The sequence below is a fragment of the Temnothorax longispinosus genome, chromosome 4 (genome assembly GCF_030848805.1).
Source record: "Temnothorax longispinosus isolate EJ_2023e chromosome 4, Tlon_JGU_v1, whole genome shotgun sequence".
Taxonomy (NCBI): Eukaryota; Metazoa; Arthropoda; class Insecta; order Hymenoptera; family Formicidae; genus Temnothorax; species Temnothorax longispinosus.
The window spans coordinates 15,116,775-15,144,334 of record NC_092361.1 but is presented as its reverse complement, the minus strand read 5'-3'; the positions used below and the strand labels follow the sequence as shown (position 1 = coordinate 15,144,334).

At 37.1% G+C, this 27,560-nt stretch overlaps 3 protein-coding genes across 5 annotated transcripts; 2 read left to right on the top strand and 1 right to left on the bottom strand.

Moving 5' to 3' along the window:
- The first annotated feature begins 361 nt into the window (after positions 1–361).
- On the top strand, positions 362–13,555 carry LOC139810985 (protein tudor). Its single transcript, XM_071774960.1, is given in 12 exon segments — positions 362–510; positions 1,118–1,830; positions 1,924–2,985; positions 3,072–3,485; positions 3,921–4,483; positions 4,572–4,636; positions 4,738–5,655; positions 5,794–6,217; positions 6,579–6,772; positions 7,465–7,626; positions 7,838–7,992; positions 8,089–13,555. Coding segments are annotated over 11 exon segments (8,841 nt in total). The 5' UTR covers positions 362–510; positions 1,118–1,228; the 3' UTR covers positions 12,371–13,555.
- A 1,617-nt stretch (positions 13,556–15,172) lies between these two features.
- Armi (probable RNA helicase armitage) lies at positions 15,173–21,742 on the top strand. Its single transcript, XM_071774972.1, has 8 exons — positions 15,173–15,257; positions 15,357–15,627; positions 15,730–16,587; positions 16,680–17,562; positions 17,717–18,582; positions 18,766–19,335; positions 19,410–19,655; positions 19,748–21,742. The coding sequence occupies exons 3-8, from the start codon at positions 15,760–15,762 to the stop codon at positions 20,105–20,107; spliced, it is 3,753 nt and encodes a 1,250-aa protein (XP_071631073.1). The 5' UTR covers positions 15,173–15,257; positions 15,357–15,627; positions 15,730–15,759; the 3' UTR covers positions 20,108–21,742.
- Positions 21,729–25,165, bottom strand: Eif3e (eukaryotic translation initiation factor 3 subunit E). Of its 3 annotated transcripts, none has more exons than XM_071774977.1 (9): positions 24,936–25,165; positions 24,707–24,823; positions 23,991–24,170; positions 23,763–23,885; positions 23,448–23,680; positions 23,251–23,368; positions 22,785–22,996; positions 22,441–22,678; positions 21,729–22,009 (listed from the first exon to the last, which is right to left on the bottom strand). In XM_071774977.1, the coding sequence occupies exons 1-9, from the start codon at positions 25,023–25,025 to the stop codon at positions 21,980–21,982; spliced, it is 1,341 nt and encodes a 446-aa protein (XP_071631078.1). In that variant the 5' UTR covers positions 25,026–25,165; the 3' UTR covers positions 21,729–21,979. The 3 variants fall into 3 exon arrangements, with proteins under 3 accessions (XP_071631078.1, XP_071631080.1, XP_071631081.1); XM_071774979.1 differs by having other exon boundaries at positions 22,415–22,678; positions 24,936–25,164; XM_071774980.1 differs by having other exon boundaries at positions 23,991–24,152; positions 24,936–25,163.
- Positions 25,166–27,560: the final 2,395 nt, after the last annotated feature.

Sequence of the window (27,560 nt, the reverse complement as noted above, 5' to 3'; positions counted from 1 at the left end):
TAACGAATTGCGACAATTGCGGAATTCTACAATATTAAGATATCGAAACAGTGGCAGAGAAATAGAAGGAAAAGTCGACGAACTACTGTTCGAAATACAAGGTTGCCTTTTATTATCTTATGCTTTTCAAGAATTTTCTTTGGAATATTTTCATCCGAAAATTTTATTCGCGAAGAATCTGTTATTCTGTATTTTTAATAAAAATATTGATATCTGTTATTATATTATACATATTATATTATTGTATTAATATATACATTGCATTATTATATTATCGTATATTTGATATATTAATCGTTTGAACTGAATTTGAATTTAGCGCCCTCCCGATACGTAGAAAATAATTAGAGGAATCGTCGTAGGATGTCACGTAAAACAAAGGATAAGCGATAAGCGCCAAAAGTGGTGCGTTTTTCGAAGCGTGGCTTGAAGCGCATTATTGGTGACTTGGTGATCAAGAATATCGAGATTGACGAAAAGAGGCGCGAGAGAATACATCGAGCCTTTCAGGTAACTAACCGTGCAAACATCCGAACATTTTCACGTCCCAATCGCTCGCGGACTTTTTTTTCCCCTCGTCAGAAGTTACGTGTTCGGAGTGTGCGTTGCGTGCGTTGTACACACAACGCGTTTATCTCTGCATAATAAAGGGTCGACAACAAGGGCACGTCGGACGATTGATTGTTTCGGACGATCGTGTCGCGCGTCGCGCGGCTTTCGGCGTCTCGGCAGCGAGAACGGGTGGGAGAGGAAGAGAGAGAGAGAGGCTAAATCCGCTAAGTGAGGTGGAACGCGAATTATTTGGAAGACGTAAAAAGGACGCGGACGCGAATCGGATAGCGCTGGAATGTGACGTGACTGTCGTGGCGAGCGGGGGACGATCGGGAAATTGCATCGAGTTGCCGGCGATTCGAGTCATTCGAGATTCATCAGTCCGAAACGAGGCGGGGAGCACGCGGCCGCCGCGCCGCTTTCCGATCGCGCCTCTGCCTCTGCATAATCGGCACGGCACGTAACCCAATATCCGCGGTATCTCGAAACGTTTCCCCCTCGCGCTGCGAGGGACGAGATTACGGTTCTTCGTATACTGTCGTATACTAACGGTGTCACGTTGCAGGAGCGATCCAGACGGATGCGAGAAACGCCAGAACTGTGTGTGACGCGCATAAGAAACTGTTTGACCTAAAAGAAAAATAAAAAAGAAACGTGGTCGGGGCGAGCCAGCACCATGACCCAGCAACCGTCCTCCGAGGTCGTCGTTTTCGTCACTCACGTGGAATCTGACGACATATACCTGAAGATATGGGGCCAGATGGACAAGCAGGCTGCTACCGCCATAGAGCATTACATATATCCTCTGGTGGAACAGTTCAATCAGGGATATGGCTGCCCTTCCAAAGGGAATAGACTGATTGTCGGCACGTTGTGCTGCGCCAGATTTCAAACCGAGGGCTTCTATCGGGCGAAGATACTCAGCGTGCGTCCCGATGGCATGATTGTCGTGCAATTTATTGACTACGGCAACATAGAGGTTCTACCGCCAAGCGAGATCCATTTGTTGGACAATATACGTGGATCGGATCCTTTGAAGGCTTATCCACCAATGGCGGCTGAATTTACATTGCTCAATGTATTACCTGTAAATGGTGTTTGGGAAAATAGAACGGTCGACGGAATTAGAAAGATTCTGTGTTATAACGAATTCAGAGCGTTGATACAGATGATGAATAATCGTTGCCTGATTAAGCTGTGGTACAACAACGAAGACTTCGGCGAGCTGCTGGTGAAGGAACGTATGGCTTTACCAGCCACTTTGCAGGATATGTTCAGGTATGACAAATTTTATAATTGATTTTTTAAATTTAATGATAGATTTTTTTTAAACTGTTTTTATCATACTGTATTACTTAATTTTTTATTTAGGCCAAAGCATTCGGTGCAAAATCGAATACTTCAACAAATGCCGCCATATCAGCAACAAAACAAGGGCAATATGAATAACTTTGCAACAATGCCAATGATGCAAAGCCCAAATGTGAATCATAATGTCAATATGCAACAAGGGTTATACCATAAGACTTTTTCTCCCGATGTACAACACAAACACGCTGTTCAACCGATACTGCAGCATCCGCCGGCAACGCAGCATCCACCACCACCGCCTGTTCAAGAAGCGCTCGTGTTTAAATCGCGAGTATTAGACGTGGGCTCGAGTCACGAAGTGTTGATATCTCACGTAGAAGACGGCCCGCAAAAATTTTCCGTACAAGTTGAGAGCACGAGGGCTATACTGACTCGTCTTATGAACGATATAAACAACCATCCAAAGCAATCGTTGCAAGAACCACCGTTGCCGGGATCGGTTTGCTTGGGACGCTACAAGGACACTTCGGGAGACCGAGTGCTATGCCGGGCAGTTGTAATGTCTGTGATGGAGCATAAATGCAAATTGTATTACGTTGATTTTGGCCATACGGAAGTTTTGCCGTATACAGACATTTTCCAATTGCCACCTGAATATATTAATCCTAAGGTGCTTTCCATTCGATTCACATTAAGCGGCTTAAAAGAACTGAGTATCTCGCAGGAGATGAAAGAGTTTTTTAAGGACCTGGTGTACAGAAGATTACTTATTCTGCACGTCCGTCCGCCGGAAGGGCCGCCGTTGATTCAGTACGGTGACTTGTACGACAATGGTGTTAACGTGAAGGATATGCTAAAAAAAGGATTCCCAACACCAGCCGCAATGATACCTATAACATATTCCTACCCACAATTACGACAATTGGCTAAAGATTTCCAGGAAGTTGTGCACGTCTCTTATGTAGAGTCGTGCAAAAAATTCTATGTACAACTTGACAGTGGAGTGAAGTCCCTTGAGTCAATAATGGCTGGCTTGGCGCAGTATGCTAAAACTGCATCTACTTTAAATATAGCGCAACTGAAAGCAGGATTACCCTGCGCCGCTCTATACGATTCATCATGGTAAGTTTGAAATAGCTTAACGTTCTCTGCTATCGTTATTCTCTGGGTTAGTAATTATAAAATAAATGTTTATCTTTTTTTTTTAGGTATCGTGCACAAATTCTTGGTATTGTTGGAGACAAAGTTAAAGTAGTATATGTTGATTATGGAAACGAAGAAGTGTTACCTGTTATATCACTTCGCACTATTCATGATGATTTAGTAACGAAATTGCCAGCACAAGCTATAAAGTGTGCATTGAATGGCTATGAGGTGCTTTCACTAGACCAGGAGGTTTCTAATCATTTCGAAAGATTGACGCTCGAGAAACGTTTTTATATGAAAGTAGTTGCTGCACAACCCAATGGCCTATTAGTCGATTTATTCGAATTTGACACAATGAGGAGCGTTCATCCTCAATTATTGAACAATTTGTTCTGCGATAAAACCGAAAATTCTACGACAAGCTCGCGAAACGAGGAAGTTCAGCATCCTGTAAAGACGATGAATGAATTCCAGAGGTAATAAATCGATAGTAATTTTGGTCTGAAACCTGGCTATTGTTAATATTGTATATAAAATTAAGTTAAAGCAAATGTTTCTTAACGAATTATGTGATATATTCATCATCACTCAACTCATAATGACATTGTATAAAATGCAATTTATCGCATCACAGGTCTCATAAAAATCCAAGAATATAACATATACATTTTAGTTAGATAAAATTGTGTTCAACGTAAATTATATTTCTATTTATGTTGAGAAGTATTAGCATTTTATGATTTCATATTAAGTTTACGTTTAAATTTTACTTTAATTTATTTTAATTTTTAATGAATTCTCTTTGTATAAATTTTATAATTGAATAATTTTCCCTAATATTGCATTATTGCTTTTTCCCTTATGTGTTGTATTCATATAAAATTATTTTAATACAGCTATTTCTTTTACAGTGAAGATAAAGACAAGTATGGCAAAAAAAGTAACGTGGATTCTTGGAATCGTAATCAAAATACTAGGCCCTTCCAAGACAATAAATCAAGTACTTGGAAAGGGGAATGGTCTCAAGAAAAACAATACGACAACAAACGTGAAAGAACCGGCAATTATTCCCAACGTGACGGTTCACAGAATGATCGGTTTATTAAGGACAAAGCAGCAAACAATAGATTCAACAGAGATAAATCGTATAATAAATACGATGAAGGTGATGCAAATGGATCTAACAGAAGTAATAGATTTCCTCGCGATAATGGAAATAGATTCCCTCGCGATAATGGAAATGAAAGGAGATACCGTAACAATTCGTCTGATAAGGCAAATAGCGACAAAGATTCTGATACTTCGTCCAAAGATAATGATAGACGGAGGAAAGGTGGTTTTAAACGTGATGGTTTTAACGATAGCCGAGGAGGAAGCCGCGACGGTGGAACGTCGGGCAGGTTTCAAACTACGAATTGGAATGACAGAAAAGCTACGCCTTATAAGGCTAATTATAGAAATGAGAAATTTAACGGTATTTAGTACTTATAAACATATTACTTGATGTATAATGTATAAATAATATGCAAATGTGATTTTATGATACATTTTGTTAAATCTAGGTGATTATGATGGCGGCAATAAATTCAGAAATAAAGAGGATAATACAAATAATGTTTATGATCCGGTAGGAAAAGATCAATTATAAAATATGAATTATATATTTGTACGTTTGATAGATTCCAACATTTTATAAAATATCACATATGTGTATATGTGTGTTTTCAGACAATTGATGGTGAATCATGGGGTACAAATGACGCTAACAAAGAGCTATCAAACAATAATACTGCTGATGGAAAATCCCAACTTTCATTAATGAAAATCGATATCACTCTCAATTCCGTGAAGAATTGTGAAGTGGTATTTATTAACGATCCATTGGACTTTTTTGTTCAGTTAAATCCCGATTGTTTGGAATTAGATTCTATCATGGAAAGTATTGCTGCAACTTACGAGAACGGTGGAGAAATAATGCAAGCTTCCAAAATACAAAGTGGTACATATTGTATCGCTCAATACTCAGATGATCTTAAATGGTACAGAGCAATAATCAAATCTGTAGAAGGAAACAGTGCGATTGTGGAATTTGTCGACTATGGAAACACAGAGTCGGTCGACTTAATGAATATTAAAGTCATTTTAGAAGAATTTCTAAAACTGCCGATGCAAGCGGTACATTGCAAACTACTTGGATTGACAAATACGAGCGATGAGCAACATGCAATTTTCTTGGAGAAGGCCGAAGGGAAATCTTTACAAGTGGAGTTTGTTTCTGAGGAAAACGGAATATATGATGTACTGTTGTGTGAACTTGTTGATGGTGTACTGAACACCAATTCTATAAATGAGGAGTTTTGCACAATCGCAGATTTAACAAAAGTGAAACAAGCTGCTGCAACGAGTAAAAGAACGTTTGAAACCATGACAGAGAGTAGAACAACTACAGATTACGCTCCTCTTGATTCAAAATGGGAAACGATTTCATACGATCCTGAATCTAAGCAGGATGTAGTCGTGACATGGTTTATAAATCCTAATAAGTTATATTGTCAGCTATTATCTAAAGAAACAGAATTTATAACAATGATGAGCGAGATACAAAAAACGTATGCTGGTAGAAAACCCGTGACACATAAATTACAGGTAATCATTGGTCTTATGATACTTACAATTAGTCTGTTCTATCAAGATTACTATTTTTATTCTAAAAACAAATTTATAATCTGTATACGTGAAAAATAATACTGTGATCGAGTTAATAAAAGTGTAACTTTTTTTTAGATTGGTTCAGCAGTTATAGCTATATTTTCTGAAGATAGAGCTCTTTATCGAGCGGAAGTTGTGAATATTGATACGCGGAAGGATGCATACGTAGTTTAGTACATAGATTTTGGAAATTGCACAATTGTAGATCAATATAATATCTATTCTGTTGTGAAAAAATTTATGCATCTGTTTAGATTAGCAGTGCAGTGTTCCTTAAAAGATATCGTACTTAATAATAGAAACTCGAATTGGTCTGAAGTGGATAGTAACGCGCTCGATAATTGCTTCAGTGCTGATAAATACAAATGCATATTCCATAATTTTAATGACGATCAATATATAATTTCATTAAACCATGATGGGCAAGATGTGAGTAATATTTTGGTCCAAAAAAATCTTGCAGCCTTCACTACAAAACCTTCGATTGAAACAATCAGTGGTAAGAATTATTTCAAAATTTATTTATATTCCGATGCACATTTATAACAATAGTTGGAGGGGTAAAAGTCATAGGCTACGGTCAACGTGACGCTACAAATGCTTCGAAGCATTCCTTTTCTCTTTTCTTTCAATGAAGAAAGAAAGAAGAAGAACGCTCCAAAGCATTTGTAGCGTCACGTTGACCGTAGCCATAGTCGTGTAAGTCAAATTTTTTTAAATGTTTTTTCGCGTCTATGCACACGAAAAAATATTTTTAAAAATTTGACATACACCACTGGTTTTTACCCCTCCAGTTATACATTTCATATGTTAAATGCCAGATCATTTGACACTTAAACATTGTATTTTTTATATTTTAGCTGCAGAAACACATGATACAGAAGTAAAAGAACTCAATGTTAGAGAAAGAGTGGACATAAGCCTCTTGAATGGTCAAACTCTCAAAACGAGAGTTTCTAATGTAAAAAATACAACCCAGTTTTATGTTCAGCTTCCATCTGCTTCAAAATGTGAAAGCATTGCTGATCAATACATGGCTAATAAAGATACAAAGGTATTATTTAGTACAAATGCATTTCAGCCACGAATCATATTCTGTCATATAATATTGCTCATAAACTTTATGGAAAATTAGAAAAGTAACTTCTCTTTTTCTAACAACCATGAACTAACGACTTGTCTTATTCACAAGCTATGATATCATTATTTAATAATTACAACAAAATCCATATATTTATAAATTTCTTCAATTTCTTAAATGATTAAACAAATTCTAAGATTCGAAAATTAAACAAATTAGAAATTACTCATTATTTTTTGAACTTTGATTCTTAAATATAATATATTACAGTGATGGAAAAGAATTTTATTCATGTATTTAAAAATTTAATATATTGTTAACACAAATGACTAACATCATGAATCTGGTTCATCCTATAACAAAATTTATTATATCTAGCCCAAGATTCCTGAATGAATCGAATCGTACTTCCTGAAACTAGTAATATTTATAATTTCGACTCCATAAAATAAAATGTCTTAAATATCATTGCACGATGTATGGTATTAACAGATAAATAATTAAGAATTGATTGTAACAGTATCATAATGAATGTTTCATCATGATGTTCAAATTTCCTAAAATAACAATAACTTAACATTGAAAAGAACTTGTACCTTCTCATTCAGCCTAACGATCGTTCGCATGAACTCAAGCGAATCTTATTGATAAGAAGTTAATATCAGGTGATGCCGCGATTATCAACCCGCGAGTTGTGTCTTGGCGCGGGTTGTTTAGTCAATACAAATGGAACATGGAAGCGAGCTGTAGTGATTAACTGTACACGGTCCGTCGGGTTTGATGTAAAATTCATTGATACCGGGACATACGACGAAATCCTGAATGATGTGAGTGTACATAGACAGATATTTACAAAAACTTCTACAGGTTTTATTGCTTCCACGATGCGAGTTAATGCCATACATCCATGTTGCAATACGAAATTGTCATATTGAAACTGTTGAAATTATAAGTAAATTATGAATATATATAAATAAGAAACTTACAGTTTTGATATTTATTAATTCCCATTATTAATATGACAATCTAATGATCTAGGCTTTAGCTCTACCTGGAGAGCTCGCAGTCATGCAGAACCAAGCGTTGGAATGCTCCCTACAAGATGTGCCAGCGTCGTCCGACGTAGATAAACAATTGAAGGAACTTGAAGGCAAAGAAGTGTTAGTCTATGTGGAAGAAGTTAATAATAGCAGGTTTGTATAAATTTTACGCTGCAGTTACAAATATATAAGTAAGCTTCAAATAAATATTAACATTTTCTTGGATATTACCATCTTTTGTTCGTATAGACTTATCGTAAAATTGTACGATCTATCCGGCAATGGGATAACGAATACTGAGGAGAAGATACCACCCGTATGTCCGATGCCTATTCTAAGTTCAACTCACAAGGTCTCGGTGTCGTATGCGGATCATTCTACCAATATCTGGTTGCAACGGTATTCGGACGTGGATATTGAGACTAAACTGTCGGAAGATCTTCAACAGTATTACACTAATTCTGGTCAAAGACTCGAGCCAGAGGTACATCTATTATGCGCGACGAAATATTCAGACGACGGTCAATGGTACAGAGGAAGAATCGTTAGTCTCACCGAAACAATGGCCTATGTTAATTACATTGACTACGGCAACACTGAGGAAGTTGCTCTAGACTCGATTATGATTTTGGAACCACAATTTTATGAACCCCATCAATTAGCCATAAATGTATCGTTATCTGTATCTTTTATTGGCACTGAGGCTGAACAGAAGGACATATTACAAACTCATTTAATGAATAAAGATTTCTCGGCTGTACTTTACAACGTACACAAGAAGTGGATCGTCGATCTAATCGAAAATGAAGAAAAGCTCAGCGATAGATTCCGCTCGTTGAACCTAGTGAAAATAGAACAAACGGCATGTGAACCGACATCTGAGATACACATCGAAACGACAACACCTGGCAAATTTGATGTATGCGTATCTCACGTGGACTCTCCAAGTCAGTTCTGGTTGCAATGTATGGACAAGATTGCGTCTCTAGATGAAAAACAAGAACAACTTCAGGCAGAAGTGATCGATTTTGTGGCGATAGACGGTATACCGGAAGAAGGCACTTTATGCGTTGCTTCTTACTCAATTGACGATCTCTGGTACCGCGCGGAGGTATTAGACGCGGATGAGGATATCACGACTGTCCGATTCATAGACTATGGCAATACCGATGTCATTAATAACAAACCGAGCAGCATTCGACAGATGCCGAACGCCTGGAAGAACTTGGAAACATTTGCATTGAAATGCCGACTTGATGTTATTCCCGTAGACACGGAGGATTGGAGCGAGCCTACTTGCGAAAGATTCAGGAATCTAGTAACATCAACGGAAAGTCTTCAGGCTCTTGTAATAGCAGATACCATGCCTAAACGCGTAGAACTGTTTATAAACGACAAGAGCGTCAGCGAGACGTTAGTTGAAGAGAAACATGCTATCATAATTAGTACCGAGCAGGAGCCCGTAGATGAGATAGTCGATCTTGAACTGGATCCGCATTCCGCCTTCGTGTGCCACATTAATTCGCCAAGCGAGTTTTGGGTTCAGGAGGAGAAATCTGTTGCCGACTTGGAAGTAATGGCGGATAGATTTATGGTCGCTGACATGTTCCCGAAGATCGACGATATAAAAGAAGGTTTACTGTGCGTCGCCAAGTATCCCGAAGACGAACAATGGTACAGAGCGCGTGTTATCTCTCACGACGAGAATGGCACGCAAGTTATATACATTGACTATGGAAACTCGGCGGTATCCACTGAGATTTGTGTCATTCCGGAAGACGTGGCGAATATACCGCCTTTATCGCGCAAATGCTGCTTGGAGCTGCCGTCGCAAGTCGAAGAATGGTCGGAACAGGCACGCGAAGAGTTCGTCAAATTGGCCGCGGAAGGCGCGACAATTTTCCTCCTAGATGTTCTGAAAGACCAAGAGACATCATTGGTGAAACTGACATTGGACGGCCAGAATGTCGCCGATATTCTTGGTAGCATGTGCAAGCGAATTTCACCGGTTATCGAGGAGAGATTGCCGCCGCTCGGTGAGGAGAATTCACCAAATGTGATGGTCAGTTACGTTAACAGCCCGAGCGAGTTCTGGATTCAAGCAGAGAGCAGTATAAACGAACTGGAGGTAATGTCGGATCGTCTGCGAGATGCGGACAGTTTCCTCACGTTGAAAACCCTCGACCAGGGAACGGTCTGTGCTGCTCGATACCCTGAAGACGGTTATTGGTACAGGGCAAAGATAATTGCGCTTTGTGAAGAGGGCACGGGCGCGGAAGTCTTATACATGGATTACGGTAATTCTGCAGTTACGGAAGACCTGAGAGTGTTGCCGGAAGATATCGTAAATATTCCCACTTTGTCGAAACGATGCACGCTGGAGACTGACATTGTTACATGGAGTGAGCAAGCTTGCGATAAGTTCAAGGAACTCGCCGCTGAAGGAGCCACGATGTTCCAGTTTGAGACTCTCAACGAAAACGACCCGATGCTGGTTCGATTAAGTCTAAACGGGACGAATGTTATTGATCTTCTATCAGAATGCGAAAACGTTCCAAAAATGGAAGAAGTAACCGAAGCGGAAGTTGAAAACACTGCTATTGATACGGAAAAACAAGAAACAGTGCTTCATGAGAGTCAACAAATAAATGAAAAACAACAAGAAACAGTGCTTCACGAGAATCAACAAGTAAATGAGGATGAAGAAACTTCAAATTTGAGTAAGATAGCTCAACTGAATTCGCCAAATGTGATGGTCAGTTACGTTAACAGCCCGAGCGAGTTCTGGATTCAAGCAGAGAGCAGTATAAGCGAACTGGAGGTAATATCGGATCGTCTGCGAGATGCGGACAGTTTCCTCACGTTGAAAACCCTCGACGAGGGAACGGTCTGTGCTGCTCGATATCCCGAAGACGGTTATTGGTACAGGGCAAAGATAATTGCGCTTTGTGAAGAGGGCACGGGCGCGGAAGTCTTATACATGGATTACGGCAATTCTGCAGTTACGGAAGACCTGAGAGTGTTGCCGGAAGACATCATAAATATTCCCACTTTGTCGAAACGATGCACGCTGGAGACTGACATTGTTACATGGAGTGAGCAAGCTTGCGATAAGTTCAAGGAACTCGCCGCTGAAGGAACCACGATGTTCCAGTTTGAGACTCTCAACGAAAACGACCCGATGCTGGTTCGATTAAGTCTAAACGGGACGAATGTCATTGATCTTCTATCAGAATGCGAAAACGTTCCAAAAATGGAAGAAGTAACCGAAACGGAAGTTGAAAACACTGCTATTGATACGGAAAAACAGCAAGAAACAGTGCTTCACGAGAGTCAACCAATAAATGAAAAACAACAAGAAACAGTGCTTCACGAGAATCAACAAGTAAATGAGGATGAAGAAACTTCAAATTTGAGTAAGATAGCTCAACTGGATTGTGTTGACCAAATGGAGAAGCTTAAAATTAATGAAGCAGTGTTTAATGGAATTGGAAATTCTGATATAAATGAAGAATCCAAATCTAGCGAAGCCCAACAAATAAAAGAGAACATAGACGACTCTTGTGAAATTGTAGCTGAAATTTTAGCTGAATGTACTTCAAGAGCGAGAGAGAATATCAGCGCAACCGAAACGAATAAGGATGTCGTCATAAATGAAACAATTTCTAGTGCAAGTACTTCGATTGAGCCGTGTCTCAAAGCATCTTCGTCTATTATAACAGAACTTAGCGTTGATGAAATAATTGAGAATATGATAAGAGACGCCACTGACGATCTAGAAACGCAAAAAGTCGATGATGCAAATTCATCAAACGCAAATGAGACGCAACAGAATACTCAAACCGAAGGGAGTGAACAACAAGAACTACATTCTCAAATACAGTCTATAGATATAAGTCAATCTTCGGACGTACAGATTTTAGAAACGATAAATACAGAAACAGACATCGAGAAATCGATAAAAATTTTATCTATAACGACTAAGTTACAGCCTCAGGACGTGCAACTTGATGCTAGTCAAGACAAGGAGGAGGAAGTATGCGATAAGATGGAATCTGATGCAGACGAGTCTTCAAAATGCGAAATTTTAGAAATAGTATCGTCTTTGCCGAAAGAAATAAAACTCGAGCAGATTCAGAGGCAAAGTCCACCAACGTACGAGACCATTCCTGAAAGTACATATAATAATGGTTTGGAGACCCAATCTGAGAACACAGACATGAGCAACGATTCTTCCTCTGGATCAACTTGTCTGGCGAAATCGTCGCCCGTAATTAAGACTGACCCAGTTGAGCGATGTAGTCACTCAGAAAAACGATCGGAGGACAAGGATGTACTGGAACGTGTCTCTGAAGGCGAGTCGTCTAATACGGAAACGAAACGTTCTGTGACACCAAAGACGTCACATTCAGAGAAAATTGTGGCGGCTGTCGTGAATCCCTATGTACAGTCAATCCTCGACAGCACAAACGAGAATGACGAGGTACTTAGTATCTCCGTAGAGGACAACATTCCTAAATACGCTAAATAATTTTATAACATAGCAAATAACGTATTGCAAATTTGTATGCACATACGCATTATATGTACGTATATATAAACTTGCAGTATAAGAATGCGAACTTATATAATGTAGTTTTTCCAAAGGATCATTTTTATTTACCGTTTTCATATTATGTTTACATAAATATACATATATATTATATATATATATATATATATATATATATATATATATATATATATATATTTAAGAAAGAAAGGGTATAGCCGTACATATGATGTGTTGTACGATAATTGTTCAGTTTTTCTCTTTTCTATTTTACAAACGACACAAATATGCCGCATTTCTTATAAATTAGCTACATACTGTTGTTACAATATACACGTTACTAAAGATTAATTAATCATATTATTTACGTTGCTTTTAGATTTAATAACTCATATAATATGATTATACTATATTCTTAATGTTCTTCACATTTCTTCCAAATTATAATCTGATTAATTCGATATTTTTTCAATTTCTTGTTTTCAGTTTGAGATAATTTCCTTTTTTAGACTTGTAATTATATTATTAACTTTATTGTAATTATATTATTCATACATCTCTGCTTTTTGATATATCCCACCAATATAAGCAAACTAAAATTTTACTTCTTTGACGTACGTATTTGATAATTATTACATAATCAAATGTTTGCAATTTTTAATACTATTTCTTAGAAGTAAAATAGTGCATCAATTTTTTTTTGTCCCCAACAAATGCACGATTCTAAAAGCAATAACAAATATATCTAGAAATTGTTACTTTTGCGATAAATTCGTATAATTACGACACAAAACGATAGTGTGATCGTATGCAACGAAGTTTCTTTAAGCATTGTAAGAAAATAGTAAAATGATTATATAAAACGTGGCATAAGAGAAAGCTGCTTTTTGTGTCGTTACTATGTTATATATATTTTTTTTTTCATATTATAATTATACATATATATGCATATATATATATATATATATATATATATATAATCAAATGTGAATTGTGAACTCATTTCGCATCCTATGCCATATATTATGTAGTTCTCTCGTTTCTTCCTACAATTCTTTATTAACATGTATAACATTGCGATTATAATAGTTGACAGACAAAGCTGTATAAATTTGTATTTGTATTCTGCTAAAATATATTTTTCTAATAAACATTTTAAGATATTCTGCCGCGTTTTGTCTGCATTTAATTCGCAATTTATAAATACAAGTAAAATTTCATTATTCATATTTATTTTAATCCTAGTAAAACACTTTGTTACAGCGCTATAGTATACAGTGGATTTCTTCAGAGAGCCAGTACTTTTTATACATTATATATCGAACTGCTGATTGTCCTGTGTGACTTAAGAAGTGATCTTCAAATTCCTTTTTTTCATACGACTGCTGCGTTCTCTAGCTTCATTAATTTAGAAAATCATTAATTTCTCATTAATGATTTTCAATTTTATACATCAAAAATACTTTAACATAATACGTTATTTAAAAAAAAAAAAAAAAAAAAAAAAAAAAAGCTCTTAGGTGGAAAAGACGACAAAAATTGAGATTATCAATTGGCCTCGCATTTTGAGTGCGTGAAGTATCACCCTTTCGTTTGGCGATCATTAGATTCCTTTTCGCAATCGCATTGTAATTATCCCGTCTCTCCTTAGCGAGGAATTCGCGCGCGAGCGCGATCTCGTCCTCCAGGTACCATCGTAGGGGACCCCGGCATCGTTTGCACCGTCCCAGATAAGCTCTGCCTTTGGCCTCGAGGATTCTGCGCTGAATGGGATACGGCGGCGGCCCGATGTCCTGTACGCGAAACTTCACCCCGGGCCCGCCACTGCCTAGGAAGACGTTCGTCAAGGATGACGCGAACGGCGGGTTTCGCATGTCGTAGCGTTTCTCAGGATCCTGATCCTTCTCCTCGCAGCAGAACCCGTACGGCTTCTGCGGCAGCCGCGAGCGTGGCAATTTCGCGAGGCTGCGTTTGCTTGGCACCTTCCTCATGTCGTATATAACTTCTTAGTCGATCGTACGTCACGAATTTAAGGAACACTTTCCACTTCGAGGAATCATGTTAACTGTAAATTGAAAATTACATGTCGCGCAATTACGAAATATTGTTTTAATCGATTCTTTCGATCAGTTGTCGTCGAAGCGAAACAATTGACAAATTTAATGGTAACAAGTATTCAATCGTACGTGTTGCTAGAAGGGTTCTTGAGATAATTTTTTGTTCTGTCCTCTCTCTCTCTCTCTCTCTCTCTCTCTGGAATTTTGTATTTTAAAAAAATTATTAAAGTATTAAATTATTAAAATAAATTTATTAAAATACTAATTTATTAAAAAGTACGTATTTATTTCTACCAATGTAGACTAACTTTAATCTCGGTTTAACTTATTTATCTTTTTCTAATTTCTAGAAAATTTTTTACACATAATGTGTTCATGATAATGTTCATTTCTACCAATATATAGATTAACTTTTTAATCTTGATTTAAGAATTACTTTTTTTATCTTTTTCTAGCTTTTAGAAAATTTTTTATTAATGTCTATTTCTACTAATGTAGATTTTAACCGTTAATCTCGGTTTAACTTTACGTTTACGTTATATCTTTTTTAATTTTCTAAGAAATTAAAGTTAATTAATCCACATTGGGGTAGAAATGGACCCAAGAAAATCTGTCAATTCAAATTTAAATATGTAACCGTGACATATATCATACGTCGATATATCATCGATCGACCAATGACGTGAGGACACATTACGGTAAGAGAAGCGTCTCTTATCGATGAGTTTCGGAACGCATTCCCGGGAATGCGTCCCGGATAGTTCCCGCCGTTCCCGGTTCCCGGGCTGCTGCTCGACGACGACAAATAGGTAGGTGACATAGGTGTTCGGTGTTGCCAATCAATAGAGTGGCATGGAGTGCCATGGAGACGCATACGAATGATACGCGAACGTGACCGGTTGTTTCAGGACGCGCATACTAAATTATGAATTCGTCCACCTTGTCGACGAGCACTCTAGGACACTCGACGGGACAGAGAACGCCAGAATCTCAAGACTCGGAGTTAACCTCCAGCGCGACTCAAACATCCAAGATCCTGAATCAGATGAAATCCGAGTTGCAGGAGCAGAAGCAACGTAAACGATTCCTCAAGGAACTACACGCAAAACGCGTACAATCCTTGCGAAAGGAACTGGATTATCTTAAGGCGACGGAGTGGCGATATCAGCCTATAGATCGGTAAATGTCATTCATGTTCTCCATCTCCGTTGACTGCTCGATATCCTGATATCGTTTAATATTAAAAGTAAGTTGCCTTAAATATTTCAACTTTTTTTTTAGATACTTAGATAGGAGCCAGAGAAATTGAAGATGCTGTCGTTAATCGTTAAAGGACTTCAATATGCTGCAAGCTACGTGCACTCGGATAATCAAACTGCAGAGGAAGACATAGATAAAGTCATATCTCGTATAGAGGATGCTAAGGAGACCAACGCGGATGAAACTGCCAACCAAGCGGAAGAACTGAACGAAGAAGGATGTTACTACAGGACGGGAACTGTCACTCAAGTCACCGAGAGTTATGTTCTCATAGATGATTACTATATGTACGAAAAGATCGATAGCTCAACCGAGAATCTAAAAATAGCTGATAAAATTCAGTACTTGCTATATCTACGGGATCCAAAGGCGGAGCCGAAAGTACGTAAAATTATCTGCGTGATAGATGACGGCTGGGAAAACGCAAATGTCAAATCGGAGGAGAATGCCCACACTCAAGCGATACTGAGGAGTATAGTTGGCAAAGTGACAAAACGTGAAGGCCGAATCGCCATTGTCGAGCCAAACAATATTCGCATTGACTTGTGCAAAGTACGATCCGACTTCATTCCCGTAATTGGTGATTGGCTGACATTGGAATGCGTGGTCGAACTAAACGACAGCTCTACGGATTTGATTGGCGAAGTCTTGGAAGTCGATAGGATTAAATCGTTACGATCTAAGCTAGACTTTGGCGTGATATCAAAGTACAATCCAAACAGCGAAGTGGGAGTAATTGATGGGAATGTAATTTTTCATAAGCGCGTGTGTGATGTGGGTTACATTCCCTGCGTAGGTGACAAAGTATGCAGCGACAGCATAGAAAGCGATCAAGGACAGTACAACTGGAGATCGCTGACCGTAGTGCCATTAGTTCAGGCAAGAATTAAATAACATTTAGTTATTTTGCCAGTTTTGATACCAATATGTAATAAATTTCACAATATTTATGATTTATATTTTTGTTTTAGGCTCCCAAGAAATCCGTTGAGTTACCAGCCGTAAACAGTGTTCCTTCCATATTAGATTCCGGCGACTTACTAAAAAACAAATATGGTATTATCATAGACGACGAATTAAAATTTAATTTGAACGTAGGAGAGGAGAGTACCTTGACAGTTTCGATACGAAATAACGGCAGTTATGCTCATTTGTTGCAAAGTGGCTCTTTTACGCCGCAGAAGACCCCATCTCAGTTGTCACTAGTGTCACCGACAAATACAGATATCGGCATAGTAGTAAATCCTTCCGAAAGTGTTGGTTATACATTCAAATGCAAAGCGAAATTTGTCGGCACGTCCGAGGAGCTATTTACCTTCAATTTCAAAGACTTTAAGATAGCTAGAGTGTTTCACATAACTGTCGATGCAAAGAACATTTTACAAAAGACTGATTCTGCATCTATTATACAAAAGAAGGAAAATATTAATGTACCTGATTTGAATGAGTTAATTGAAGTTACATGTATTCCTGGGGTAAAACCAAGTAAAGCGCCTAAATTTATCAAAGTGAAAAGTGGCGTGTTCAGAATACCACGATACATTTGGAACATAATGTGGGATAATAAACAGAGTAAAGGAACACAGGCGGAATTAGAGATCGCTATTGGAGATCAGATACCTTGTCTCCTAAAACCGCTTTCTTTCGAGACGTATAAGGAACGTTTCCACAACTTGTTGTATCTAGAAGAGGTATCTGTAATACTCGCTTTGCAAAAATATAACATGGAAAATGTAGTCTTGCGACGATGCGGTGATTATCTTGCGCTAGAAGTGCCAGGATTATCAGAAAGACGGCCTTCTCTCCTTGTCGGTGATAGAGCTATAGTATCTTTTCAATGGGATAAATCTCAAGGTAAGATTTGTAAGGAAAAAGCTGAAAAACATGTTTTGATATTATGCATATGATTATTATATTACTGAAAGATAAAAATGTAGTTTTAAAATTAATTTTGGTACGTTGAGATGATAATTAAATAATTATTGATTTTTTATTTGCTTTGTAACAGGCGATCTAAAATATGAGGGCTTTATTCACAAAGTCAGAAGCATGGAGGTCTTTTTAAAATTTAACGAAAGGTTTCATCACGAATACAGTGGTGAGAGTTGTCGAGTGATATTTAAATGCTCGTATCCCACTATTCAACGTGCTCACAATGCTGTTAATTTAGCTCTCAACCGTCTTGGACCTGATTTTCTGTTTCCTACCAAAGTAGTGCAAAAAGAGCCACAGTTCCATTTAGAGGAAGAGCATGAGGCCGAAGAGAAACCCACTCACATGCAAGTTCATCACAGACATAAATCTGTATCTTCTAACAGTTCCAGTTCCTCTGTCACTTCGGTCAGCGATACAACCTCTAATAATACCAAAGTCTCTACAAGAATATCGATAGCAAATAGACTTTTCAATTCTAAGCCTGCTGAATCGTCATTTGAACGTACAACGACGTCGGCTACAAGATCAGAAATAAATCAAAATTTTAAAACGAATTTGGCAAGGAATGCCAACGGGAGTAAGACTAACGCTGCCATGGTTTCAAGGACGCCAAATGGACCGATCGCTCACACTAATGATAAACTACAACCATATATCACTCAAATAAAAAAACGGAAATTAAATTGGTTCAATAAAGAACTGAATTATTATCAAAAAGAAGCTGTGAGGAATATAATATTGGGATTAGCACGCCCGTTACCCTACGTTATATTTGGCCCGCCTGGAACAGGGAAGACAATGACTATGTGCGAGACGATCTTACAACTTTTGACCGTGATTCCGGAAAGCAGGCTTCTCATAGCAACACCGTCGAATAGCTCGGCAAACTTAATAGCGGAACGCTTGTTGGACAGTAATATCCTTAAGCCAGGCGATTTGGTATGTTTTACTCTTCTATAGATTCTTTCGTGATTCATGAACACTAACAACAATTTTATATAAATTAACTGTATATTCGTATATTCGGTAATAAATACAAATCATAAAAAAGTTAGGCCAAATCGTAAATTATTAAATAGTCCCAGTTTCACTGTATTTATTCATTATATGTACATACCATAGGTTCGACTGATAGCTCATCATTACTTGGACAGTGATTCTATTCCCGAGAAACTGTTACCTTACTGTGCTACGGCAGAATTAGCTGCGGAAGGAACGTCCGATCGCTTCTATCAACACGAGAACGGAGTGAGAGTGAACTGTACCATGTCCGTACTGGGTCGCCATAGAATTACCATCGGCACCTGCACATCGTTGGGAATATTGTACAATATGGGCTTTTCTCGTGGTCATTTCTCGCACGTTCTAATCGACGAGGCGGGTCAAGCGACCGAGCCAGAGATTATGATTCCCTTGAATTACATTCATTCCGATCATGGTCAGGTGATACTCGCGGGCGACCCAATGCAACTTGGGCCTGTCGTGCAGAGCAAACTGTCGATGAATTTTGGATTCGGCGAATCATTCCTATCGAGACTTTTACATCAATTTCCTTACCAGAAAGATCTGGAAGGATATGAAACCGGCTATGACCCCAGACTCGTTACGAAACTTATAATGAACTATCGGAGTTTACCAGAGATATTGGATCTACCAAACTCAATGTTTTATGAATCGGAATTACAACCACAGGTATGTATAACTATTGTTATTATGCTAAGCTTGGAATTTTGTCTGACTACAATTTGTTTGTTTGCTATATTTAGATATCATCTGAGAACAGTGACGAAGCTAAACTATTGGAAATGCTGGAAACAGAACTGCCCAAGAGAGATGGATTGCCATCGGCCGTAATCTTCCATGGGGTCAATGGTGATAACTACCAAGATCCCGAGAGTCCAAGCTGGTACAATCCCGCAGAAGCGACGCAAGTGTATCTCTATTTGAGGAAGTTATATAAATCCGGGCTTAAGCCAAATGATATAGGAGTTATAACCCCTTATCTCAAACAGGTATACACGCCTATTTTAAATAAAATTCTACACTTTATACTAAAAGACAATTTCTTCCTTTCTTTTTTATGAAAAACACTTTTCTAAATTAGGTACAACAAATCCGAGATATGCTGTTGGAGTTAGATCTTAATTTGCCAAAAATCAGCAGTGTAGAAGGATTTCAAGGACAAGAAAGGAAGGTAATCATTATTTCGACTGTCAGATCGTGCAAGAATCTAATTGAAGAAGATGTCAAGCACGCTCTAGGCTTTGTCGCTTCGCCCAGAAGACTCAACGTCGCGATCACTCGTGCTCGCGCTCTACTCATTATCTTGGGAAATCCGAGAGTACTCAGTTTGGATCCGTATTGGAGGAGCGTTCTGACATATTGTATCAATCATGGTGGATACACGGGATGCAATTTTTTACCTTCGTATATAACGGATTTCCAAAATATAAATGTCTCGTAATTGCATAAGTTGCAACTTGAATACTAACTTGTAACTTAAATAATATTGAGACATTTATAATTATAATTATTATATTATAACTATAATTATATTTATAATATAATAAATAATTATAATATTTTATATTAAAACTAATATATAACATGACATTGAACAACAATTCCCCCTTGCACGTTTTACAACCGAGCTATCAACTTGTAACAAATTGAAACTATAGAATTCCTTTTTAGGCCCAGTTTTTCATTCTTTGATTAACTTGTAGCTTAGACTTAATCTAAATTTTAAAATAAAAATTGTGTTGTTTAATTCATAGTTAATTACTAAGCTAATAGTTTCTTAGTGCTAACTTTTACTATCAGAAAATTCAACTTCTAGGACTGCGTTTCGATATTCACTGCCAGTACTGAAAATCTATAGTTTACGTCACGTATACTACAGATTTTTAGTACTGGCAGTGAATTGGAACGCAGCCTAGTTTTATCTTTACTAGAAGCTCATAACCTGTCTATAGTTATTTTATGCTGAGTAAATAGAGAATAGTAAATAGAAAAGTAAATAGAATTTAAGTTTTGTGCGTATTGTTAATCAACATGTATTTCGATAATTTTGATGTAAACGTTTTATAACAGTAATGAAGAATTTATGAAAAGACGTAAAATATTTCAGCGTAGATCGAATTATTGTAATGAATTAGATAATTTTGATTTCTTTTCTAAATTTTGACTATCAAAGGCGACAGTCAAAAGACAGAACAATGTATATAAATTAATATTAATATTTTTTTGCTAATCGCAATAGCTAGCCCGAACTGATTGATATTTCAAGATAAATCGACTTGTTAACATCATAATTCTCTACAGTAAAAGGATATCAATATCCTCGTTATCCATTACTTGCATTTTCGTGGTCAAATTTTTTTTCGTGCTCTCGTAGTAATGATCTTAGCTTATATGTAATACTATATGTAACAAATACTTTGTAATTATTTATGGTATTCGATTTATATTCTTTTATCTCGATTTCTGCTATTACGGGTTTTTTTTTCCTTCAACCCTCGGAGTGTATACGTGGGTAAATTGTCTGTCTACATTGTAGTTGACGATTTTATTCATTTTGATAAACATCGTTTATTTAATATTCGGCAGACTTGCAAGTTTTACAGTTAGTTACGAGCCGATATCATTTTGGCTCAAACGTCGTAGACCCACGTATACAGACGGAGGATTAAAATTGAAACATTATTTTCAACATTATTCTTGATTTATTGTATTTATCTATAGTAAACGTTGCGTGAAGTTTAGGCATCTATATTACGTGAACTATAGTCTTTTTCTGATTTAATACCACCATCAGAAATTTTTTGATGGGTAAAGCAGGGTAAAGGTTTATTGAAGGTTGATTAACCAACAAGCAATAAAAGTTAATTTTCAAGTAAAAGTAACCTAATTAGATTTTACCTTCAAATGAAAACTAGGCCTAAATAAAATATCTAATTTCTTTTTTATTTTTCGATACTTTTTGTTGACATAATATTTGACAGGATAGCCCAATAATGGTTTCTAGTCAAACTAAAAATGTGATTTATGGAGATACGGATAGTATAAACAATAAATAAATGTGATATGTTTTATAAAATGTTATTGGTCGCTTATTATTTGTTATAGTATTATTTGACAGTTACAAGATACTGACAGTACCAGCGAATAAAAATACATCTGGTTTCATGATGTAATGTCACGATGCAATTTCCATTATTTCTTTTAAAAGGTACATTGCGTCAAAAGCCTGTACTTTTACTGTTAATTATTACTGTTAATAATCGGAGGTGGAATATCTCTTTTGGGCATTACTTCTCCACGTTGTATCGAGTTGTCACATATCCAAATTCCACGAATGTTGATACTGAAATAAAAGTGAATTGTCTTTAAAATTTATATTCAAGAAAAGTACATTTTACAAAACGTCACGCTTTTATAACTATTACATGTAATGGCAAAACAATACGAAAAAAACTAAAACGCTTCAGTTGTAGCGCAATTGACAAAAACAATAAGTTAACAGATGGATAAATGTTAAAATATATTAAAACGTACAAAAATCGAATTTAATGTTAAATATAATTAGACGCAAATTGGACGAATTATTATTATTATTATTATTATACAGTGTGTACAGTTACTTGACATTAGCGTCTATATAATATGCATAACTTTACTTTTACTTTTCTGATGTCTACTGCCATGTGTTATGCATTAAGTAAATCAAATGTGATATTATACGCGCAATATAATTGTGAATGATACTGACCTCTGTTAGTTCCACACTATACTTACTGGGTCTTGATTTTTCGCTTTTAATTTTCTCTCAATTAGATTCTCTAGTGCCTCGCTTCGCACACTCAGAGTCTCAATCTTCTCAACCAATTGTTGATATGGGGACGCCGGCTGTCCTCCCATTACTACGTGTCCCAACTTACTGTCGATTTTAGCGTCCAAACGTGCATTACGGATTAAGTTCACAATCCAGCATTCCGCAACATCCGCCTTCATATTCAGTTTCTCCGCAAGCATCCTATAAATAATGCAAAAATAATGTAAGAGTAACTGACAAACACCGAGCATAAATGATTAATTAACCTTTTTTTACAATCATGAAAATTATTGTAAAAATTACGCACTGGATACTAATGCATTGATGAATTCTGCAGAACGTTTCGAAAATCATCAATCGTGCATTCTCTACAAATTCATTCAGCAGAGCGATTAAAAAGAAGTCATTGAAGACGACAGTCTGGCACTCTTGCAATTTTTGCCGAGCTCCATCAAAGTCAAAATTAACATACAAATGTTCCAGAAACTCTGTGATGGGATCTCGATAAGTATAAGATTCCTACACATAAAAATTTTTAAAAATGACACGTATAGAATTTTATTTCATTAATATACGGCATAAAAAATCGCACAATTTCTTTTTCTTGACAAATTTAAACTATTATTTTCTTAGTAAAACTTCATGAATACATATATTCGCCCTCTTTAAGATTCTCTACTTAGATTGGATTAATATTTGTCACTGTTACTGTCAATCAAGAAACCTCGTACGAATTTTTATGCCTTTCAAAGCGACGTTTTTTAAAATTCGACCTGTTGTATCACTTTCACGAGATCCTTCAGAATAGACCGCCTAGAACGATTGACGATAACTGCCGCAGCCAAATAACGAAGTATATGCGGGCACATAGTTTGAATAGCATTTAAATAACTGTAAAAATATATACACATTATAATTTCTCTAATTTTCGTAAATACCGTTAAATACTTTCTTAAGAAATCGTACGTACTGAGGCCGGTAGAGGAACATCTCAATAATGAGATCTCTTCCCTTCACATGATTAAAGAACACAAATAGACTCCAATGAATGAGCCATGTGCGTTGCTGTAATACTTGCAGCGAATTACCGATAACATTACTGTCGATATACTCTCGCAACTTGTTCACGTCCTCCAGTGCCGTTTCCCAATTTTGTACAAGAATCTCTGATGCCAATTTTCCCCATAAGACATTTAAATAGTTCTGGAAATTAGATATAAATGTTAGATAATTTTATAAAACATATTGTACTTGATTTTCATAATTTATTAAAAATTGGCAGAACCTTATCGGTAGGGGACATAATCAGCATATAGAAGTACAAATATGACGTCGAAACGGAATAATTGCCACACTCGTAGCGATACTTAGCCAGCTTCACAAAGCTATCCATCATCTCTACCCTAAACTGTAAAGACAAAACCAATAAAAAAATGTGTACACTCATAATGTCTTAGAATACCAGATCAAATATTCCATTATCTAATGTAGTAATAATAACAATTCCACTTACATCTGATTCTTGAGTGAGGTAATTATTAAGTGCTTTGGAATCGCGCATGTTCTCCATTTTCTTCATAATTTCCTCGTTGTTCATAAGAGCCAGCACTACCGAGACATTGTTCTGGAGTACGCCAAGCTCTTGCAACACATCGGCACGTCTGGATTTTATCTCCTGCAACCAGTAATATCGCTATCATTAATTTATTGTGTAAAATGCACAATCTGGATCTATTGGCTAGTATTCATAGTCTGTTCTTATTTCAAGACTGTCTTAAGTAATGTCTTGAGATGCTAATATGGCTCTGATCTTATATATATATATATATATATATATATATATATATATATAATCTGACTATGATAGGTTCCATTTGTACTTTGTTTGTCCTTGTTTAACACTTGTTAAACAAGGATGAAATGATTCTATGAAGAGCGTGTAAGCTCTAAATAGAATTGTGAGCTTAAACCTACCCTTAGAATACTGGCTTGTAAGGAAGTATGCAGTAAGACATAAGCAGTAAGCTATTGACTAATGGATTTTTACAGGAATAATCGACTGTGGTCAATAACTTACTGTTTATGTCTTACGGTTATTGTAGACGAGCCATAAGACGATCTTAAATATGAGTACCGACTATGAATACCGTTCTATGATGTGAACTAAATCTATAACATTCGTCTCGCAATCACGCAACAGTGGCATACACGTTACGTAGAGAAACGCACCTCCGGTACTTCCACATTGGGATACAGCTGCTTTCTAATGTCGATGGTGTAGTCGATCATGTTCGTCTTGCTGAGGATATCGAGTTTCGCGTGCAGCAGCTCGTCCTCATCATAAATCTGCAATACACATATATGTAATAAAGAAATAACTGTTTATTACACATATATGTAACATAACCAAAACGTAGGTCCCGCGACGCCCGCGCCCGTAGATTACCGCGCGCCTTACCTGTTTCGCCGATAGGAACTCCAGCAAAGGAAACACCAAGTGCCGGTCCAGGTATTGACCTATGCGAGACGTTAAGTCGAATTTTGCCATCGCGGCGTCTTCGGTTTAACGTCGGTTAACTCGTGAATTCGTCGAACCTGACTACCTGACCTAACCCGCACGTTCACGCGTTCACCGTGATCGCGCCGAACGAAGAGCCATCTCGCGCAACGTGGCGCGAGGAAGTCCGAAGTGAGCGACAGTTCGCGCGAGCCGGAATTTTGCCGACAAGTTCGCCATTCGCCCACGCCGCAACGAAAAATTACTAAAATCACTGGAGGAAGGAAACGATTGATTGGCCGACCAAAAGTGCGAGCTATCAAAAAACGCACATCTGACATCTCGTTTATTGCATATTAATCAAAACTGACACATTATCATAAATATTAACAATTGGGTCGGCAGGAGCAGGAGACCCAGGCAAACTCAGATGCACTCAGGTGCACTTTATGCACTAAGTGCACATTAAACTGCACTTTACTCCGTATTTTATTTATTATAAATTTTTAAGAGCAAAAATGCAAAATCGGGCTCTTTATCTCCCTGCATTATTATATAAAGAGTATATAAAAAAAATTCACGAATCTATGTAACTTTTATTTTATGAGAAATATGATATGGATATTGGTTGCGTTCAGCCGAACCTCTGCTTAGCCAAGCGAAAGGTAGCAATTAAGTGTAATTGGTTGGATCCAAAGGTAAGAACCAATCACATTCAGTTGCTACCTTTCGCTTGGTTAAGCCGAAGTACGGCTGAACGCAACCATTAAGAGCCACCGCACAAAACTCTCGTATGGTCACGTAGCGTAACGTAACGTGAGTCAACACACAAGAAACGTATTGGTTAGAGCCTCCGCACAAGCTCTCGCATGGTAACGTAACGTAGATCAACGCACAAGAAACGTATAACGTCGTAACGGCCGTAACCAATACGTTTCTTGTGCGTTGACTCACGTTATGTTACGCTACGTGACCATACGAGAGTCTTGTGCGGTGGCTCTAAGGGCCCGGACACACACTTCTGCATAACGCATAATGCGTAAGCATAAGCATAAGGGCTGGTTTATAATAGCCGTAACCGTTGATTTAAGCCGTAATCTTTAAGAAATTGACCAATCACAGTCGATTATTCTTCTCACATTCGACTGTGATTGGTCAATTTCTTAAAGATTACGGCTTAAATCAACGGTTACGGCTATTATAAATCAACCCTAAGACTCCATAGACGCGGAAACGCCATGCGGCAGAGTGCGTTGACCAATCACAAATTTTGATTTTGCCGCAGGCGACTTGCGGCAGCCTTCTGATTGGTCAACGCACTCTACCGCACGACGTTTCCGCGTCTATGGAGTTTTAGCATAAGAAAATTGATGGGTCCATACACATGTGCATAAGGAAATAGACCAATCAATTTTCTTATGCTTACGCATTATGCGTTATGCAGAAGTGTGTGCTGCCCGCTTTACGAATTATGGATCCGCACTCTTAAATAAGACACGGGATTCGTGCGTTCGGTGTGGCGCGAGAATTTAGAGCCACCCACAAGACTCTCGTATGATCACGTAACGTAACGTAACGTGAATCAACGCACAAGAAACGTATCGGTTAGAGCCTCCGCACAAGCTCTCGTATGGTAACGTAACGTAGATCAACGCACAAGAAACGTATAACGCCGTAACGGCCGTAACCAATACGTTTCTTGTGCGTTGGCTCACGTTATGTTACGCTACGTGACCATACGAGAGTCTTGTGCGGTGGCTCTTACTTTCCAACAATATTAGTTTTATTTTTAAGAAATATTTGTATTTTGTTTATATCCTTAGAAATATATGTGCCTTTTATCAAAACCTTGTACTACAATTTATTTACTCATAAGCAAAATATTTTTTATATAATTTACAATAAAAAAATACAATTTTACAATTACATGACTTTTTAATTTATTTACACATGAGGAGCGGTCACGGAGGAACGAGGGAGGAGGAGGAGGCTCAGAGAAGCGTCGGCGAGGCAACCACGAGATGAGCAATTTATTTATATTTTATTAATTATTTGTGGACTTATTAAACGGTTTCCCCGTAAGAACTAATACGTGATTGCAATGAGTATTCCACGCGTCAGTTACAGTAATATTATGTATATATAATAACACATAAAATATTATATATTTTTTGACATTTGAGAGGCTTAAATTATTTAATAAAGTACTTATAAAATTCAACATACTCGTAATATCTTACGTTTAAAAAATTATAATTATTTAAATTATAAATACGCAAGAATTAGGGATTCTATTTATCAAATTTTTCAAAGCTTTTATGTGAAAAAATTTCATGTAGAGATTCGAGTTACGTAATTTTTTAAATTAAATATTTAATTAAAAAGTTAAAAAATACGAAAAATTAAGAATTTATGAAGAGTGAAAAAGATTAAGAATAAAAAGTTAAATGCATGTAATAATATTATTATTTTTAATATTGAAATTTGAAATATTAATTTGGATATTTATTTAAATATATTGATAATTTACATATCAGTGTTGCATACGAATACAAATGCCACCTACCTGTAAAAATATTCATGAAT